Source organism: Engraulis encrasicolus, chromosome 17 (assembly GCF_034702125.1).
Source record: "Engraulis encrasicolus isolate BLACKSEA-1 chromosome 17, IST_EnEncr_1.0, whole genome shotgun sequence".
Classification (NCBI taxonomy): Eukaryota; Metazoa; Chordata; class Actinopteri; order Clupeiformes; family Engraulidae; genus Engraulis; species Engraulis encrasicolus.
The window spans coordinates 20,924,573-20,944,726 of NC_085873.1; the positions used below are offsets into that span (position 1 = coordinate 20,924,573).

A 20,154-nucleotide genomic window follows, 5' to 3' on the forward strand; every position below is an offset into this window, starting at 1 on the left:
TGAAGCTGTTAGTCAAGTCAAGTCAAGTCAGCTTGCAGTGGTGGACAGTAACGAAGTAAATGTAATTCGTTACTGTACTTAAGTAACATTTTCATACTTTCATACTTTACTCAAGTATTTTTGTTTGGTAAGACTTTATACTTTTACTTCACTACATTTCAAAGCGAAATTTTGTACTTTCACTTCGTTACATTTACAGAAACACTCGTTCCTTACTCGTTCCTTTTTTATTTAAGGCGATACGGCAGGTGAATTAATTCATTTTTAATGAAGAAAGTGAAGTGAAGAAAATGAAACTGAATCTGATTGGCAGACGCAGAGATTCGCCATTGTGATTGGTTGTAATGTGTCACGTGACAACAAGCTCTAGAAGGAAAGCGAGCAGAGCAAGACCACTGTGTCCACTGTTGCGACTTGCGAGACGAATTGAAATGAGAAGAAACGGTACTTGTAACATGCGGAGAGCACAGCAAAACAATAAAGCAGGCGACAATAACGTTGTTAGGTAAGGGTTAACGTTCGGCGAGAAGGTCGCTACCGTGGAATAGCAGCACGACAGAGAGAATCTTTAGACCCCGACGCAGAGCGGAGGGGTCTTGTTCTCTCTAAAGCGACCGACTCGCCGAAAGTTAACCCGCTTATTATATGGATATACTTAAATGATTCACACATGCGGGGACATTTCTTTAGACATATTTAATGTTAAGATTGTTGCTGCGCAAAACAAAACATTGCCGTTGTGGAACACCGCTAGGCAACAGCTAGGTAGGCTAGCCAGGAGGACAACAGGTGTTGTCTATCACAGCAGCTGATTAGAGTGACAAAAGACCGGACCCCCTGCGGAGTGATGTGAAATATTCGCTTTAGCCACTGACTTGTATACAAGCCAGTGGCTTTAGCAGTGAACGTCTTGTTGCCATTGACAGCGGTAGCCAGGACAACGGGTGCTGTCTATCACAGCAGCTGATTAGAGTCTTGTTGAAAAGTCGCTTTTAGCAGTGAAAAGTCTTGTTGCCATTGACAGCGGTCTGTTATAGACCAACCCGTCCGTTATCGAAAAATAACAGACGTCCGAACGTTGGGGAGCCCCGTTGAAATGAATGGAGCATTCGACAGATGACGTCACAACCATATAATAAAGTGTATTAATTTGCACGTCTTATTTGTTGTGTGAGGGGGGGGGGGGGTTAGCTCGCAGGCTGCACTCGCCTGACAAGACGAAATGTGTCAGATAGGCTTCGCGTTTGAACTGAATAATCCGCAAATTGATACTGCTTATTTGACTTGCTGTGCTATATCTGTGTTATGGCTTAGGCCTACAATAGAGTCACATAATTGCCGCTTTTGTAGCGTGTTGGTTTCTTGAGTCAAGTAGGCCTACACAGGATGCCTAAACATGCTGCTTATTCCAAACCATCCAGGCGCACAACTCCGTGATAGCATTCTTTCCCCTCAATACATTGCAGTATTTTCTGAAGTAGTTGGGGATATCAATTAGCCTACTTGTCTAATAGACTCCCCTGTCACCAAAAATGATTTGCTTCAACTTTATGGGAAAGAGGTTTGTGTAAAGGGTTTGTATCTTTACATGAGCATTGCCATGCCCACCATATCTTGCAAAGTGAGGCTACATGCAACATGTATCCTTGCAACATGCAAACTTTCCCTTAAGTCAGGTCAGTAGGCTACAGTGGATATGAAAAGCACTGGCAATACCACCAAAGTGAGGTTGTAAAAAAACAACAGTAACAAAGTAAAAAAAGAGGGAAAAAGTGGACTTTGGCTAAATATTGGCCCAGTGATGTGCACAGGCACAAAAGGCTTTTTCATGATCAGACAGATAGTGTTCCAATTAAGTTGTATCAAGTAGCCTAGGCTGTTGCAAATCATTGGCATCTAGCAAATAGAGACCATTACAAGTATATGAAGATGCTCCTATCTTTAAAGGTACCTTAGAATCGCAAGAAGTCTGTTTGTCCATTTGCCTAAGCCAACCTTAACATAACCAAACAATACATAATAATAACAACAATAATAATAATAATAAGAAGAAGAGGTCTACGAAAACCATAATTATAACAAAAATTAAACATGAAGTACTTTATTGGCTACTACTCTAACTCCTTGCTGTCACAAATAAGTAGGCCTATACTGGACTGTAGGCCTACGGCTGGGGGGTATTGTAGTAGTTGTTCTAATAGGCATATAATCAATTTCAGCCTAATCATTCTTAATATTAATGGCCCTTTCATGTGTTCTTTTGGGCATGTTAGGGTCAGTATTAAATGTTTAGAGAGGTAAAAATGAACTTCTGATGCTATAACATCCATGGACTTACTCCACAGTGTTTCTGAGGCCTGTTATGGCCTAGTTCTAACATGTTGGTATAGCCTAAATCAGAGGATATTTAATTAGATATGACCAAACTAGGCCTACAACACTTAAATATTAAAATTGCACCAAAGGCTTCATTTTTAAGGTTTTACTTTTTACTTTTAGTACTTAAGTATTTTTGACGACAGATACTTTTGTACTTCTACTCAAGTAAAAAAGTGAGGTGAATACTTTTACTTTTACTTGAGTAGTTTTCAATGCAAGGTAACTGTACTTTTACTCAAGTACATAACTGGTGTACTTCGTCCACCACTGTCAGCTTGTCACTTGTCACTTACTCAAAATGTACAGGTCATACAAGGTGAATGAAATTACATTTCTCTCTACTGTGACAACATCAGGAATAATTTTTCAGTGAAGTGTATTGACATTGATGCTGGATTTGGTTTAATCTCACAGACAACCTTGCAGACTGCCTTCGTAATTACGCCAAGTGATTGAATAATCTTTGGTGAACTCTGCGTAGTATGCAATCACTGGGCGTGACTAATTAGGGCGTGACACTGGGCTGACACACTTCCGAGGCTCATACACTTGACATTGGGAAATAGTGCTGAGTATACAGAGGACTGACATTTACAGACTGACATTAAAGTATGAGACAGGACAAGTAACAGTGATGAACTAGTGATTAGTCAATAAATAACAACTGAGCATTGATTAAACATTGAACATTTAACATATAGAAAATACAAGATAGGACTACAAATAGAATGGAAAGACATTAATAATGGTGGTATTCCAATGGTTACAGGCCTTTTTTTTGTTTAGTAGAAATAGGCTATGCATTCCAACGCCAGGGATGATGTGCACTCATTGTACTGTCCCTTTAAGGCGCTCGTGCTTTCCCGTAGGGTTCGGGGATGCCTGCTACCAAGCCCGCCGCCTCGCGTAAAGCTGGGAGGATACCGACATAGCGCATTCATTTTAAAACAAATTCGAAAACGATTTAAAATCGTAAATCTGAACGCAAGACCTTCAGCGCGGTGCAGCAGCAAGAGTTTCGCAAATGCAAGCCATAAAATGTGTGGTGGTCGGCGATGGGTAAGTCTATTGCATCTGATCATCCAAAAATGGTTCATTTACGAGGTGTAGCCTACAGTACCGGAGAGGAAAAGCAGCATCTTTCGGAATTTTATTGCAAGGCTGTGCCGCCCTTGTGTGCGGATGGTTTCAGCGTTTGGTTGAGAAATTCCCACGTAGATATCTGCAGAATTAAATTTCAAACTTGACATGTGAATGTTTGCACGACTATGTCGTTTATAATTGCGCACAAATCTGTCACAATGTGAGAATGCCAGCGACCAGCCCAGAATAAGGAGCGGTCCTCCAAATCAATCAACCCATCATTAATTCATACTCTTGACTGTATTTGCTGTAGGGCTATAGCTGTCGATTCAATCGTAGCAGCAGTCCAGTTGCAATAGGCCTATCTGCAAATCAATACTATGATGGCCTACATTTAATTCACGATATAATTATGCCATTTAATCGTTGAAAACATCCGGCTGCATCTTTGCCAAATGACTCGACTGGGCTAATTCCAAAGTCAGGGAACGAACGGCACGGCGGATGGATCCCCCAGTTGAATGCTGATGCATTATGCATTTGGAAACGAAGGCTGGGTTAGGTGATGTGGAAATGGTGGTGGTGGTAGTGGTAGTGAACGTGCTGCTCCGTGAAATCGGGATGTGAAAGCTTCATCAGTGACCCACTGTCAGCGCCCTCACCCCGTTGGAGCGAATGACCCACTCGGCTACCAACCACTCCCCCTCCCACCGCTGCCGCCATCGCTCTCAGCCCCTGGGAGAATGTGAGTGTGTGTACGTGTGTGCGCACTTAGCACTCGTTGAGTTGTCACTTCATATTCCCCTGCTCTGCCTATAGAGACCAGATGATGACGATGATGACTGCGTGAAGAATGCGTGCACGTGTGCGCGCTTGCGCACGGGCACGTGCGCTTTGGAGAATAAGATGGGGTGGGGGGCGTGCGAGGTTGCCGTGTGTGTGTGTGTGTGTGTGTGTGACGGCCCCCGGCAGAGAGAATCTGGGACAGAGTCTGTCACCATCCTCTTCAGGCCAGCCTGGCCAGGCCACCCACATATTATAATACGCCAGAGGATGCAGCCTACCTCGCCTTACAGTATGTGCCCACTCCAGATGCCAGTTGTTTGAACTACAAACAAACAAATATTAGAAAACAAACACACAATCACATTTCTTAAGCCCATTTTAGCAGAGTAGCACATAAGCCTACCGATACACATTTACAATTACACTAAACACTACAGTGCACACATATGGCAGGCACTCAAGGAGGTCAGTGGCTGGTGGGATGCTTAGCCTGTAGACATTGTGAATAATTCAATATGGGGGGAAAGCATCTTGAACATGGAGGGGTTAAGGGTTCTCAATTATAAGCAGGCGGAATGAGTCAGTAACAGTAACGAGAGGCTGTCAGTGAGTGCAAACACAGGTCCCAGCAGCGTCAACCTCTAGGCCTTTGTGGGGTTGAAACAGGCTAATACACTAATGGATGCTGAATAGCTGTAGAATGGTACTAGTGATGACATTGGTTGAAAATGTGATGTGATGTGATATTTTGGCCAATGGTAAAGAACTATTTAAATGTAGTGCTCTAATTGATTGTGGTCTTCCTGTTTGAAATGTGATTCTTTCTGCTAGATTTTCTGTTCCAGGCTAATGTTCTAATGGATGCAGAGGAGAAAGTTGTAGATTAAAATCTGATTTGTGCTACTGATGTTAGTGGCTGCTGTGTCTGTTGTTGCCCAGTAGCGATGTTTACAAACCAGGAAATTGAAATATGAAGGTTATATTATTATACACCAGATGTTGTAGGACGCTTCACTGAGTTACATTGGCTCCATATGTTTTCCAAATCCTTTAAACCTCCTGTCCCTCTTCTCTCTCTCTCGCTATGTTCCTCTCTCTCTCTCTCTCTCTCTCTCTCTCTCTCTCTCTCTCTCTCTCTCTTTCTCTCTCTCTCTCTCTCTAGGGCGGTGGGAAAGACCTGTCTCCTCATCAGCTATACCACCAATGCCTTCCCTGGAGAGTATATCCCCACAGTGTGAGTAACGTCTGTCCGCTGATTTACAACCCAGTCCGTCCGCGCAGGTGGACATTGTGTCCCGATAGTTTTGGGCAGTTTGTGGTAATGATAGCTACTGTAACTATGGATCTGCATAATATGTAGTTGTGGGGGGCCTAATAGTTAGGGAGGTAGACTTGGGATCAGGCAGTTGCAAGCTCAAATCCCACCCTTACCTCCCCCCTACACCTCCATCCATGGCTGAAGTGCCCTTGAGCAAGGCACCCAACCCCACACTGCTCCTGGTACTGCAACCAATACCCTATAGATTAACTAAGTTGCATTGGATAAAATCGCCACCTAAGTGTTATGTAATGTATTGTAATATGCTTGTGCACATCTCCACCGCGTGAGTACATCCGCTTGTAACAGACCAGTCCATTGGGGCTACGGAGAAGCTGTCTTGTGATATTTTTGGTCCCGTTTGCGAAGGCCCCAGTGAATCTGTATGATTTTGTCGGTGTAAACACTGTGTGAGACCATACAGGGCTGGGCTGGGAGAGAAATAGGACCCAGGTGTTTTTGGCTCAAATGGCCCCCTCATAATTAGCGGCTCACTGACTCACCGGTGGGCCCTGCACCCTCATGGACCCCTATTTTCAAAAATGTATTTAATTTTTTTTTTTTTTAAACATTTCTGAAAATAGGGTCCCATGAGGGTGCGGGGCCCAGCGGGAAATGCCTGCTATGCCAGATGGCCAGTCCAGCCCTGAGACCAGTCTGTTGGGGTAGAGAAATTCATTTTCAGATATCTTTGGGCCAATTTGCGACACATGATAATAGCTGCCGTAATTGTAGAGTGGCAGTCTGAACACAGAACAAGTGGCTTTGAAGCAGGGCTGAAAGATCTATTATTTTAGACTTCAAATCACGATCTCAGACAACCCCATTTTGGGATTGTCTAAGCCAGAAAAATCGTGCTCCTAATGATCCATGCTTTGCTTTGCACTCATGGTTGCTCTGCCTATTGCCCCTACTGCGTGGTGTAAAAACAACTGCTCTGATGGAATGGCTCTGTATCAGCTACCAATCAGAAAGCTCCATGCTGCGCGTGAACAGGTCACTCACTAGCAAAGACAGTCACTTGAACCGGAGCAACTGTTGTGGAGCATGAGAATAGAGCCCTGTGCACTGAAACTTGATTTAAAGAACGGGAAAAATCAAAATCGTAATATATCTGTCAGAGAAATCGCAATTTAATTTTTTTTCTTAAAATCGCTCAGCCCTACTTTGAAGCGGCATGAAGTTATTGCACATTACGGAGGGAGCAACTAAACATTAAACAGGAAAACCCAAACAGTCAGCAGACTCACATATACTGATACAGACAAAGACATTGGCCTTTAAACCTTAGTGCAATACCAGCAGTTCCCATACTGCGGGTCGGGACCCCTAGGTGGGTTGAGGAGGTACTGAAGGGGGTTGCCCAGGCAATTTTTTTGTCCATGAATATTGCTAGAAAGATTTTCCATTAATGGTTTGTCCGCTAATATTGCCAGAAATCCATTTGCTAGGCTAAGATTGTGGTGGTTGGGGGAGGGGGTCGTGAATATATCCTTCGTATAGCCCCTTAATGCACACTGTGCCTCCTGTGACACGTTGTAAACATTACTACAGCGCACAGGGCCTTTAGTAATGCATTACGACGTGGTCATTATCATTCTGGTAACAGCAAATTTATAACGCCGTGTCTTGACGGGGGGTTCCCGGCCCAAAAAAGTTTGGGAACCACTGGTGTATATGCTGAGTAGGCCAAATGACACCTGCTTAGCAAGCGCAGTCTCAGCATCCATTCCAGGCTGATCGCTAACGGCCCTCTAAGTGTAAGTAATTAACATGGGTCAACTAGTCGGGCAGCGGGGCAGCGTTTTATGTTCAGTTTGAGCTCGAACTTGAATGTTGTGGTTTCAATGTCCACATGGTGTGTGTGTGTGTGTGTGTGTGTGTGTGTGTGTGTGTGTGTGTGTGTGTGTGTGTGTGTGTGTGTGTGTGTGTGTGTGTGTGTCAGAAGAGTCCTGTGCATTTGAAGGGTTTCGTTGCAGGACGGTGTATCCACCATTTTCGACTTTTGCTTTTTATTATTGGAGATGACTCTTCAGAGGTCTTATCACCTATGTGTGAATTCAAATATTAGGTACAGAACATACTTTTTACACCTATATAAAATACATTTTGCAAAGCAATGCAATGGAATGCGCAACACAAAAATGTCAACCCCAACATTCTTTAAAATGGATATACACCGTTTTGCAACGAAACCCTAAATTTGTTTAGATTGGGGAATGAAGCTGTAAGTCTCTTCTAAACACAGAGGGAACACTTTATTTATGGTGTTTTTCTATGGTCAAGCTAACACTTAGTTAGTTAGTGAATCTGAGGAAGACCGAGAGGTCGAAACGTCATTGCCAATGAATGAATGAATAAAAAGAAGAAAAAATAACTTAAAGAAGAAAAAATCCAAAGAAGTGTGCGAACCTTTTTTCAAAAAATACGTAATCTTTTTGTTCAGCACCAGGGATTGTGCACAAGTAACTCTCTACAAGCTAAAACTAACAGCATTTAGTATTATGTATGTACATAGTAGGCAACCCAGTTAGTTAGCACTTATACAGCCCTTACAACTCTGTATTGCAAGGATGTAATGTTTCATATTGTGACAAAATTTGTTACATTGTATTTTTATGATGTAGAAATACTGCAATAAGGATCAAAACGTGATATTGTGGTCGTGTTGTCAGTAAACCTGGGATGAACTTTGCCATTGATAGTGAATGTGTGTATACTAAGATCATGGTCAAGTGATAAACCAGACTTAGTTAACCTACAGGAAGTGGTAAACCTGCTCATAGACATACCTGCAGGCATCATTTAGCTAAGGAAATGAGGACTCCAGACACAAGGTTAACTTGTGTGTGTGATTGTGTGTGAGTATGTGTTTGAGAGAGAGGGGGGCCGTCGAGCATTATGCACTTAATCTATGTTGTACTGCTACTACTAAGTATTGTACCCCAAACACAATTCCGTTGCCTTTTTGACAATGACAATACATTCTTGAATCTCTTGAATCTCTCTTCAACTTAACCAGCCTCTTAGTATACCCCTCTGGGATGAGCGTTGCCATTGATTGTGAATGCTGCTGTGTGTGTGTGTCTCCAGGTTCGATAACTACTCGGCCAATGTTATGGTGGATGGGAAGCCCGTCAATCTGGGCCTATGGGATACGGCGGGGCAGGAGGACTACGATCGCCTTCGACCACTCTCTTACCCTCAGACGGTATGTACATGTGTGTGTGTGTGTTTGTGTGCGTGTGAATGTGTGTATTCAGGGAAGGAAATTAAAGTCTTATTGTCAAGTGTTGTATAAAGTAGAGGTAGAAGTAGTCTTACAGATGTAATTACAGCCAGGGAGGCGTGACACCAGCATGGCTGCATGGTTTTGAGCTCCGCTCAGCTTGACCTTGTTTTCCCCTATGTTCAGAGGCGATTCTAGGGTCGGGTGGGGCCCCAAGCGAAAATGAAGAAGAATGAGCATATGAACCAAAATTGCCACTACTGTGGTAAAGTTGGGGTGTTATTCACTATCTAAGGGCTTAGGGGGCCCAAGCGGCTGCCTGCCTTGCCTGGTGGCAAGATTCACCTCTGCCTATATTACATAGATATATGCTTTGAATTCCAGTAAACAGTAACCTTATGATATATTAAACAGATGTAATTACAACACCAGTACTACTGCATGATATTACAACATTGAAAACATGTGATGCCATACCACTCGTGTTTAAATTACATCTGTAAGAGTACCTCTACTTCTAACTCATACAACTCTGCGTATTACTTCAAATGACAGTTTAAACTAAAAGAACAGCATACACAGCATAGCTTTTGATATTGATAGGCATCGACGCTGAACATTTCATCCATTTGAAATGCACTGTATTGTCTCTCTGGTCTTCCATCACTATTTCATATTTTTATACTTCTCTTTTGTGTCACATTCTCTAGTTTAACTGATAATTAGTAGAATGGATGAGATGTCCTGCACTCCTTGGATCTTTGTTTGCAGGTGCAGCTATCTCAATGGAAATCACTTGAAAATTATAGAAGAAGCGCAACACTGCTAGAATTACGGTCAAGGTTTTAATGTGAAAGATGACGTTTCGGTGTTAAGCTTCTTCTATAATTTTAACTGATAATTAGTACCAGCAGAGGCAACAATAGTGCCTCGTGGAGCGAGTATTGCTTGTGGATGGCATACCTTTTAATCTGTTGTTCTTCATAACCATCATAACCATCTGTGTCTCCTCTCCCACTAGGATGTCTTCTTAATATGCTTCTCTCTGGTGAGCCCGGCCTCCTTTGAAAACGTCCGAGCAAAGGTTTGTGTCAAAAAGTATTTCACCCTCTGAGTTTTTATATCTTTTAAAGATCATCTATTTTAAAGCGAGAGTAATGTTTATATTTAGGGACAAAAGCACACAATCGTTGAACCGTACCATAAACTGGTACCCCTCCTGATGGGTACCATTTTTCAGTACGGTTTGGTACGCTTTATTGGGTACGGTTCGGTAAGTTTTGTCATGGAAACGCACACAATAGCGAACCGAACTGGACCATACTGTACCGTACTGCTTGGTGGAAACGGGCCTATAGACACGAACTTTGCTATTCATTCCTATGAGGGAGGCGAAGGCAAGCGAAGTTTAGTATTATGCAAATGGGGAACAAATTTCACCTGCGGCGGAGCTGATAATCATACTACTACTACTACTACTACTACCAATAATAATGATAATAATAATAACTATTCTGTGTGCAGTGGTACCCGGAGGTGCGGCACCACTGCCCCAACACGCCGATCATCCTGGTGGGCACCAAGCTGGACCTGAGGGACGACAAGGACACCATCGAGAGGCTGAGGGACAAGAAGCTGTCACCCATCACATACCCACAGGGCCTGGCCATGGCACGCGAGATCGGTGAGGAGCTAGGGGAGAGAAGAGGATGGGATGGGATGGAGAGGGATGGATGGATGATGTGGAAAGGGGGCATGGGATGGAGAACAGAGGATGTGGAGAGGGGGGAAAGGATGATGTGGAAAGGGGGCATGGGATGGAGAACAGAGGATGTGGAGAGGGGGGAAAGGATGATGTGGGGAGGAGAGGAGAGGATGTGGAGAGGAGAGGAGAGGAGAGGATGTGGAGAGGGGGGGGGGGTGATGTGGAGAAGGGGCATGGGATGGGATGGGGACAAAGAAGGAAAACAAGATGCTAACGTTATACCAAGGGGGATAGAGTGCTACTTACACTAGGCTATGTTTACTGTAACCCCCACCCCACCCCACCCACACACACACACCCCTCCGGCGTTTGGAGGAAGACAAGGGCAGGAGAAAAGACGGACGGGTGAAGATGAGACAGGTAGTGGGTGATACTATAGAGATGAGGAGGGGGTGGTGCCCTACAGGCCATACTCACTTCATTCATGCCTTACCAGAGATCACTTGGTTCGTTGCTTAACCCATTGACGCCTAAGGCACCTGCAAAAAAGGGTGCTGAATGCCTGAGCCCTTTTTAAGAAAAGCTGCCCTCAGCCTATAAAAACCTAAATATATCAGCTTCTGATGCACATAAAAATATGCACTAAGTTGCATTTAAATGCAAAGACCCTCATCTTTCATTAGAATGTGTTCATTCATCTCAAACAAACAGAGATTTTTAATAAAGTTGTCTCAAATCTCATGAGCCTGAATGTTGCGCAATGCAGCTCCAGGCGCCAGGGCCAATGTTGCGCAACGCAACATCAGGCATCAATGGGTTAAAGTTTGTTTTTGTTTGGCCGTTTTGGCCTCTGCCTCTCTGCCTCTATCACTAATGCACTTTATGCTAAGAGGGGGCCATAGGTTCCCAAACATACCTAAGCATACCTGCATTCAGTTCCATTTAACTTGCAAACAAATCGCAAATAGTGATGTCGTTATGGTGATAGAATATGGGCTATGTATGATAGAGACAGATTGCTAATGTGTGTACTCAATCCCACCAAAGACAGGTGGGCCACGTTTTAAGTTGTCTCCCCATGGCAACAAGGTTAGAAGAATCATACAAAAACTACAAATAGGTAAAAGTGTAAACGTTGGAAAACGTTGAAATTAGCTGCTAATTAGGTGCCAGAATGACACACGATTATTTATGATCAAATCAGTTAAATACTTAAATAGTGCAGAGATACAAATCACAACTGCATACTGTGCAGTTCTTGCTTTGGGGACTCCTTGTTCAAAATACCAGCAGGTGGCCGCTCTGCTTCACATGGCTTCCAAGGTTTTGTTTTCGTCTTGCTAGTTGCTACGATTGCCAAGCGGAGAGGATGTCTAAGTTTAGTTCCCAGATGTCTGCGCAGCTAAGAATATCCGAAAAAAAAGTGTAAGTCCATTATGTTTCTGGACTGGAAGGACATCTGTCTACTACCAATGCAATGTGAACACTATATGTCATAAAATATGCTTGGAAGAACTACACCGTTATAAAAGGGGCCGCAGAGCTAATTGGCAAGGTGTGCTCTGAGGTGGAACTCAGCAGTTACAGATGGAGGAAGAAGCCAAGGCTATCCCGATATAGTTACACACACACACACACACACACACACACACACACACACACACACACACACACACACACACACACACACACACACACACACACACACACACACACACACACACGCACACACACACACACACACACACTTGCCCTACTGGACTATTGGAGTGTGCTGCACTTGGTGATGCTACACTGTCATGCACCGCTAATGCTGGCTGCGGTCACACACGTAATGAGCTGTGCTGTGCTGTGTTGTGTTGTGTTGTGTTGTGTTGTGTTGTGTTGTGTTGTGTTGTGTTGTGTTGTGTTGTGTTGTGTTGTGTTGTGTTGTGTTGTGTTGTGTTGTGTTGTGTTGTGTTGTATAGTGCTGTGCTGTGCTGTGCTGTGTTGTGTTGTGTTGTATAGTGCTGTGCTGTGCTGTGCTGTGTTGCGTTGCGCTGTACCGTATTCTGCTCCTCTCTTGGTTGGCGTGGTAACAGAGACTCTTTTGTGAGGCAGCCTGCAGGAGTCAGTGGAAGTGGGCGCCGGAGAGGAGCAGAGCACACACACACACACACACACACACACACACACACACACACACACACACACACACACACACACACACACACACACACACACACACACACACACACACACACACACACACACACGCAGAGCAGAGCAACACAAAATGGACAACAGTCAGCGGCAACAGAAGGGCCCTTTGTAAATGTGTGTGTGTGTGTGTGTGTGTGTGTCTGTGTGTGTGCTTGTGCCAGAGAAAGAGAAAGCAAGAGAGAAAAAGAGAATAAGAGAATGACAGTGACAACAAATAGAGAGAAAAGGGTTGGAGTGTGTGTGTGTGTGTGTGTGTGTGTGTGTGTGTGTGTGTGTGTGTGTGTGTGTGTGTGTGTGTGTGTGTGTGTGCGCGCGTGCGCGTGTGCGTGCGAGAGAGACAGAGGGAGCGAGAGAGAGGGGAGGTGTGTATAGGTTGTTGTCCAAGTTATAAGGGCTATTTAATAGGGCTTGTGTGTGTGTCTGTGTGTGTGCGTGCATGCGTGCATGTGTGTGTGTTTGTGTGTGTGTGTGGTATTTTATAGGGCTAGTAGCCTATACAATGAGTGCCAGGGCTGTAGTGCAGCCTTTGTTCGGCTTCCGCTCCATAGGAGATGGAGATGTCATTAGCAACCCAGCCCCGCCCCCAGCTCCAGCCCCGCCCCCAGCTCACACTCCCTTCCTGTATCCTGTTTACCTATTAAAACCAGAGACGCGTTATGGAGCTTCTGCCAGGGAAACTCTATAAGCCAAAGTCATACGCTAGGAGGATCCCAAATAAAGTCCCTGCTAACTGCTATCCCAAGTTACTAATAACTTAATGGTTAATGATGATACATGTAATAGCTTGCATGTATTTTTGAGCAAAGTTGTTTAGGTCAGGGCTACCCTAAGACAGTAATATGCTACTGTAACCCGAGGTGTTCCTGCGCAGTCCGTTCCCCCTCAGGGCCTCGACTTCGCCACCTCACACCCCTGGACTTGGTCCGAAAGCCCAGCGCTACCAATACAGTATGAGGCTTCGTGAGGGAGGTTTACTAATGTTCCATGCCACACTCTGCTAGTGGGCCTCCATTACACTAGGAGGAACCCAAGGTTCCTGTGCTTGATAACTTAATGGTCAATGATGATATATGCAATAGCGTGCATGCCGATGCAATGTTTTTTTTTTTAAAGTCAGGGCCACCCAAAGACACTAATATGCTTGGAGAAACTCCAATACTTTTTCAGTTTGAACTGAAATTAATTTTAATAATAATTGTAATAATTGTAATTTTGCATCCATGAGCAAGACCCGTTTCACACAGGACATACCTACACATAACATTACATCACAAGGCTATTGCACATGTGCCGTGCATGTGGAGCATAAACCTCTACTGACAAAAAACAGAACCTGGTATAGAATAGTTCACGTGTCAGTGAAGGCTCCCTGTCATCTAGGTCATCTGAGTCAAGTCTTAGTCATTAGTCAATGATAATGACTGGGCTGTCATGGGTAAAGCGGTTAGGGTGTCCAGTGTTTCCCACAGAAATTTTGGAAACTATGGGGGCAGCCGGGATTTTTTTTTTCAGTGTAAATGCAAAATGGCAAAACAATGAGTACAGTATGACATTGGCGCATGGAGAAACTATAGGCCTACGCCTACATTTCAGCCATTTATATTTTGAGAAATAAGGCTACATAATACACATGTAGGGGTCTATGTAATGAAAAAAATAATAAAACAAAATAGGAGCAGAGATAAGAATTTAAGATTGCTGTGAAATTGTTAACGCATAAACAAAAAGGGTCTAAGAGGGTAGGCTATGCCTTTTCCCCACACACACATAGGCGTACACATTCTACACGAGGGCTGCTGGTCACAGGTAGCCTCGCGACGCCATCCTCTGTACTCCACCCAAAGATTTTGGCTCCGCACATTCATTTCTATATGCAGCCCGATGTCTCCTCTGCCTTGTCAATGAAGGCCTGTCACCTAACTCATTACAACTGTAAAACAAAGCCTGGGGAGTGTTAGTAAACTCATCCCAACTGTCCCTTCTCGGAAGGTTTTTTTTTTATTGCTCCCAAACCCAAGTTAGCTACAACAACTTGACAAGGCTTTTGATCCCTCTCTCTTTCAAGCACTTGTGGTTTTCTCTATAGGATGTATTTACTCCAGGAGGAAAATGCGAAGGAAATCGTAATTGAAATCGCTTTTAACAAACACGGAAATCGAGAAAAAAAAAAAAAAAAAAGTTTAAAAAAAAAAAACATTTTTTTTTTTTTTTTTTACATTTTCGGAAACTATGGCGGACAAATTTAAACTATGGCGGGCCGCCATAGTTTCCTCAATGTATGGGAAACACTGGCATCAGACTTGTCTCCCAAAGGTTGCCGGTTCGACTCCGCCAGGTTGGTTGGGGGAGTAATTAACCAGTGCTCTCCCCCATCGTCCTCCATGACTGAGGTACCCTGAGCATGGTACAGTCCTGCCGCACTGCTCCTTTGGGGCGCCATTGGGGGCTGCCCCCTTGCACAGGTGAGGCATACATGCAATTTCGTTGTGTGCAGTGTGCAGTGAACACTTGTGTGCTGTGGAGTGCTGTGTCACAATGACAATGGGAGTTGGAGTTTCCCAATGGGCTTTCACTTTCATGATACGTGCAAGATGATATTGATATGTATTTTTTAGAAGTATTGCTGGACAACAATTGTATGATGGGCTCCTAATAATGTGATTTGATGAACCCTTCAAGTTGACATTTTGTATTTTCAGTTGTGCTACACTCAAGCTAAACTCTTCTGCATGTCTTCAGCTTGAGTTGCAACATCTTTTGAACGTCACTGTGGGTTATTATGTGTTGCCTGTTCCCAATGTGTTACTGATTATCAGTAGAAGGCACCCCACACATTGCCTTGCAGTCATCGTTAAAATGTTGACTGGGTTTCATTACTGTTAAAAAGGGAGATCGCAGTGATGAACAAAACAGTCATTGTGTTTTAGTGATATTTACAAGCCTGTGATGATGATGATAGACTTGCGGGTGGCCAAGATGTAAAATAGTGTATCTTTTCATTGTGGAGGTTGCAGGACATTTGGATGTGTGTGTTTTTCATCGTAGGGCTTGCAGGACATGTCAACGTGTGTGGGTATTGGTTTGTTTGTTTCTGGAGAAGAGAGTTGGGTTTAAACGGTTGGCTTTGGGCTAGGCCTGAGATCTGAGTTAAGTCTTCATTATATAAAACCATTATTTTTCGTTTTTATTGTCAACAGAGCCCAGAAAATGTAGACTGAAGGGCTTCGCAAAAACTGTTGACTTGACATAATTATTCTTCCTTTTGAAATGTCATTCTAGATAGAGCATATAATAATGCTTGTACAAATGGACTGAATTATCTCTGATGTTGCCTGTAAGTGTAAATCAGGGCATCGCCTCTTGGTGGAGTCATAACTTTAGTATTTACTTAATCGTGTCTCTGCTGCCTGTCAGCATGGTGAGATTGCTCATAGTCAAATGTGGCAGTCACATGCAGCCTCATCTTGTTTTTTCTCTGCTTACTTGAACAGAGAAATGTCACGAACATACGAGTTAAAAGCAAACGGGCTGCCAGGAAGGGAAAGATTAGGATAATTCTAAGGGCCTGGCAGTAAGAGTGGGCCCTTGGAAGGGTATTGATAATATAGGGCAGGTATCATTCAATCATAGTGTGACTTGGGAATGATGTCAAGACATCAGTAGAGGATTTTGAACAAAAGTAGCCCTTGGCTAGCTCTTTGGTAGTCCTCAGACACAGAAAGGTTGGGGACCCCTCTGATATACGGGGCTACTTAAATAGTATTGCTGTGATAGATCTGTATGTTTTCATGGGCCCCAAGATTTCTAGAGGCGCCTCTGGTAACAAGAGTAGGATAGTCTCTTACGGCTCTTTTCCACTGCCGGTTTTCTGGTAGGTAGGCCTACTGTACAGCTCGACACAGCGCAACTCGGCCGCCACTTTTTGCTTTTCGACTGGGCAGGGCACAGCTCAATCATGAAGCAAAAAGTGGTTTGCCGAGTTGCGCTGTGTCGAGCTGTAGGCCTACCAGAAATCCGGCAGTGGAAAAGGAGCCTTTAGTTTACAACAGCACTGCCTGCCCTCTATAGCAAATGATTTAAAGCATGTCAGGTCAGTGTTTACTTTAACATATGAGCCAGTCTAGTGAACATACAGTAACATTGCATCATCTGGCCCTGCAATCTGTCTCCGGGCCGCTGTAATGAGGTCATTTACTCGGCACTGCAGTTATGTACAGTATGTCCGTATAGCCAGGCCCGACGACAGAGGGGGACAAAGGGGTATGTTTTTTCGGACCCAGGGAGATAGGGGGCCCAGAATTGTGTTCTAGGGGGGCCCTTTCAGATGACTTTGTCCTGGGCCCAGCGGAAGCTATCAGCGGCCCTGCATATAGCTCCACAATGGGCCGTGAGGTAACATAAGGGCCTGGGCAAGGTGTTGGAACTCTGATACCGGTACATTTGTCCCATTATCTCCCTGTACTCTGCACAATGTGGGTGCTGAGAAATAGGGCCCGGTCACATTTGGCTTAAAGGGGCCCCTCATAATTAGCAGCACACAACTGACTCACCGGTGGGCGGGCCACACACCCGCCTGTGCGGCTGGGCCCCTATTTCCAGAAATGATTTATTTATTTATTAACATTTCTGAAAATAGGGGCCCACAAGGGTGCGGGGCCCACCGGGAAACGCCCGCTATGCCAGATGGCCAGTCCAACCCTGGCCATGTTGTCCTTGTTCTGCGGTGTTGAAATCTCAAGCTTGAGGGCAAATGTAAATTCTTTTTGTGTGTGTGTAGCGATACAAAGATACACATCTTCATGCTCCAGAGAGTCTCTGTCACCCCACATCTCTCTGCTGATGCACAGATATGAGGGAGCATCTGAGGAGGAGAGTAACAGAGAAAAACAGAATTTGGCTTTAGTTCTGCTTCAAACATCTCCCACAGAGTTATTTAAATTCTAAAACCACATTTTTAGATGAAGATTAACCTTTTTGAGCATTATGAAATATACCATAAAATAATAATCTTATCTAATAAACCAAGGAAATGTCTTTGTAGATTGTGTTATATAAATTATATTAAAATACATATTCCTATGTAATAAATAAATAAAAAATTTAATAAATTAATTTTTGCGTAATATTTTTTAGTTTAACCAATTTGATGGGCAATCAAACCTATTTTCAACTTTGCCTGTTCAGTACTTACCTTTGTACCATTTGAAGCTATGCAATAGAATAGATGTCTACAGCTTGATTTGGAAAAAAAAATATATGCAAAAATTAGGGTCAACCCAAACTTTTGAACAGTAGTGAATGTATGTACTGTATGTATCACATTGGTGCAGTAAAGTACAGTGTGCTTTGCAGACTTAACTCCACATAATACATGTTTTCTGTATGTGTCTGTGTGTGTCTCATGGCTCAATGGTAAGAGCGCCAACCTGTAGATCATAAGGCTGCAGGTTCAAATCCCACCCTTACCAGCACTGCTGGCACCTAAACCCACATGGCTCCATTGCCTGTAACAAATACCCTGTACCTCAATACTGTAGCTGTAAGTCGCTTTGGGTTTAAAAAAACTGTCAGCTGAGTAATGAAATATAACGTAATCAGGGCTCGAAATAAAATAAATAATTCACCACCAGCCAAATGGTTAAGTGGATGTTAATCTCACTAGCCAAGCACACACTCACTGATGGGTCAAAGTGGCTAGTAAGTTGGTCTTTTCTACCAGCCAAACTGAAAATTCACCATTTCGCATCTGTCCGGTTGGCTGGTGTTAATTTAGAGCCCTGAACGTAATGTATTTTCATGTCATGTGTTTATCCCACAGGTGCAGTGAAGTATCTGGAGTGTTCTGCTCTGACCCAGCGGGGGCTGAAGACGGTGTTTGACGAGGCCATCCGGGCCGTCCTGTGCCCCCCTCCCGTCAAGAAGCGCGGCCGAAGGTGCACACTCTTCTGAGGACGCCCCACCTCCTCCTCCACCTCGTCTACCCCCCCTCACCTCCACCCCTCTTTTATGACATACACACATACACATCAGCCACTGTCATCATGACATACACCGGTGTGCCAACCCCCCTGAATCACCCCCACCTCCCTCCACCACCATCAGCACAGGTGTCAGTCTTGGTTGCGGAGAGTAGAAACCTTGTCACATATTTCCTCGTCTGTGTACTCATGGCTGGTTTTTAGCCTGGCTATCGCGACTTCAAAGCTCGGGTCGCGAAATTTTGGGCAGTCACAGGAAGCATGGGCAGCTACCTACCTACACTTCCTGTCTCACTGATTCCACCACAGTATCCAGCTCTTTGACTTGGTATGGAAAGGGTTTTGTTTTTTACAGTTTGTGGATATTCAGTCAGTGCCATGGTCCCAGTGGAGTACCATTCAGTTTGGTTTGGAGATGTTTTCTAGTGTGTGAACCTGTGGATAGAAATGGAAAAGATCTTTTTTGCATCAGTTTTGTTCAGCATTAGTGAGTGAGTTTCGTTAAACTGTAGGAAAGGGGGTGATAACTATAACAACAGCAACAACAAAAAATGGCGTTGCTTTCTAAGAAACGATTATGTTCAGCCTGCTGAGAAATATAGTGTCTTGTGGTTTTGGATGGATTTTGTTTTTCTTACGTACAGTAACTCACATTCCTGAGAATAGGTTGTTTTTATTATCTAGAGGTAACTGGTAAAAGATGCTGTCTTAAGATCTGTGTAGTAGGCCTATGGTAGTTGTTTCAGAGTGTATATTATTCTGGAACGCCTAAAAAGTAGATGTGAGAACTGAAGCACCCTCTTCCTGTTGAAGCAAAATCGCTGATTCTTGGAGGGAAAAAAAACATTCTTGTCTGACGTTTGGCGCTGTGAAACAAAAAGCCAGATGAGGGCCAGACCTGAGCCGCATCTGGACCAGACCTGAGCCACATCTGGGGCCAGACCTGTGCCGGACCCGGCTGTCAGAACCAGTATAGGTCAGCAGCACATCGGAATGCAGTAGTGTGTTAAAAAAAACCCTTGCACACCATCTAAAGGCTCTTTTCCACAGCCGGTTTTCTGGTAGGCTTACAGCTTGACACAGCGCGACTCAGCCGCCACTTTTTGCTTTACGATTGAGCTGTGTCTTGCCCAATCGAAAATCCAAAAGTGGCGGCCGAGTCGTGCTGTGTCATGCTGTAGGCCTACTATACCAGAAAACCGGCTGTGGAAAAGAGCCTATACTGTTACCTGACTCGCCTGTTTTTATGTCGGAAAAAAGAGAAAATGGTTCCTGCTTACCTTGTTCCTATTATCCTCATATGTGAGTTCATATAGCCTAAGAATAGGAGGGCGCGTACCTTTTTTAAAGAAATTGCTACTGTACATGAAAACACATGTGGTTCTTCTGGCTGAAGTGGACCAACAACGTAATTTGCGGAGTACACTCTCCCCCACGGGAGTTGTGCTATTTGGACCATTTCCCAGAGTGCATC

The 20,154-nt window shown here is 44.0% G+C and overlaps 1 protein-coding gene across 1 annotated transcript; it reads left to right on the plus strand.

The window, feature by feature from the left end:
* The first annotated feature begins 3,219 nt into the window (after positions 1 to 3,219).
* Positions 3,220 to 19,741, plus strand: rac3b (Rac family small GTPase 3b). The gene is made up of 6 exons (XM_063221939.1): positions 3,220 to 3,438; positions 5,411 to 5,482; positions 8,660 to 8,777; positions 9,817 to 9,879; positions 10,320 to 10,479; positions 18,521 to 19,741. The coding sequence occupies exons 1-6, from the start codon at positions 3,404 to 3,406 to the stop codon at positions 18,649 to 18,651; spliced, it is 579 nt and encodes a 192-aa protein (XP_063078009.1). The 5' UTR covers positions 3,220 to 3,403; the 3' UTR covers positions 18,652 to 19,741.
* Positions 19,742 to 20,154: the final 413 nt, after the last annotated feature.

What these genes read in the sequence shown, in the direction of transcription:
- rac3b (XM_063221939.1), top strand. Translation starts at nt 3,404, where the DNA reads ATGCAAGCCATAAAATGTGTGGTGGTCGGCGATGG. An exon ending in GGAGAGTATATCCCCACAGT is followed by an intron (nt 5,483 to 8,659) that starts GTGAGTAACGTC and finishes GTGTGTCTCCAG; the next exon opens with GTTCGATAACTACTCGGCCA. An exon ending in GGCCATGGCACGCGAGATCG is followed by an intron (nt 10,480 to 18,520) that starts GTGAGGAGCTAG and finishes TTTATCCCACAG; the next exon opens with GTGCAGTGAAGTATCTGGAG.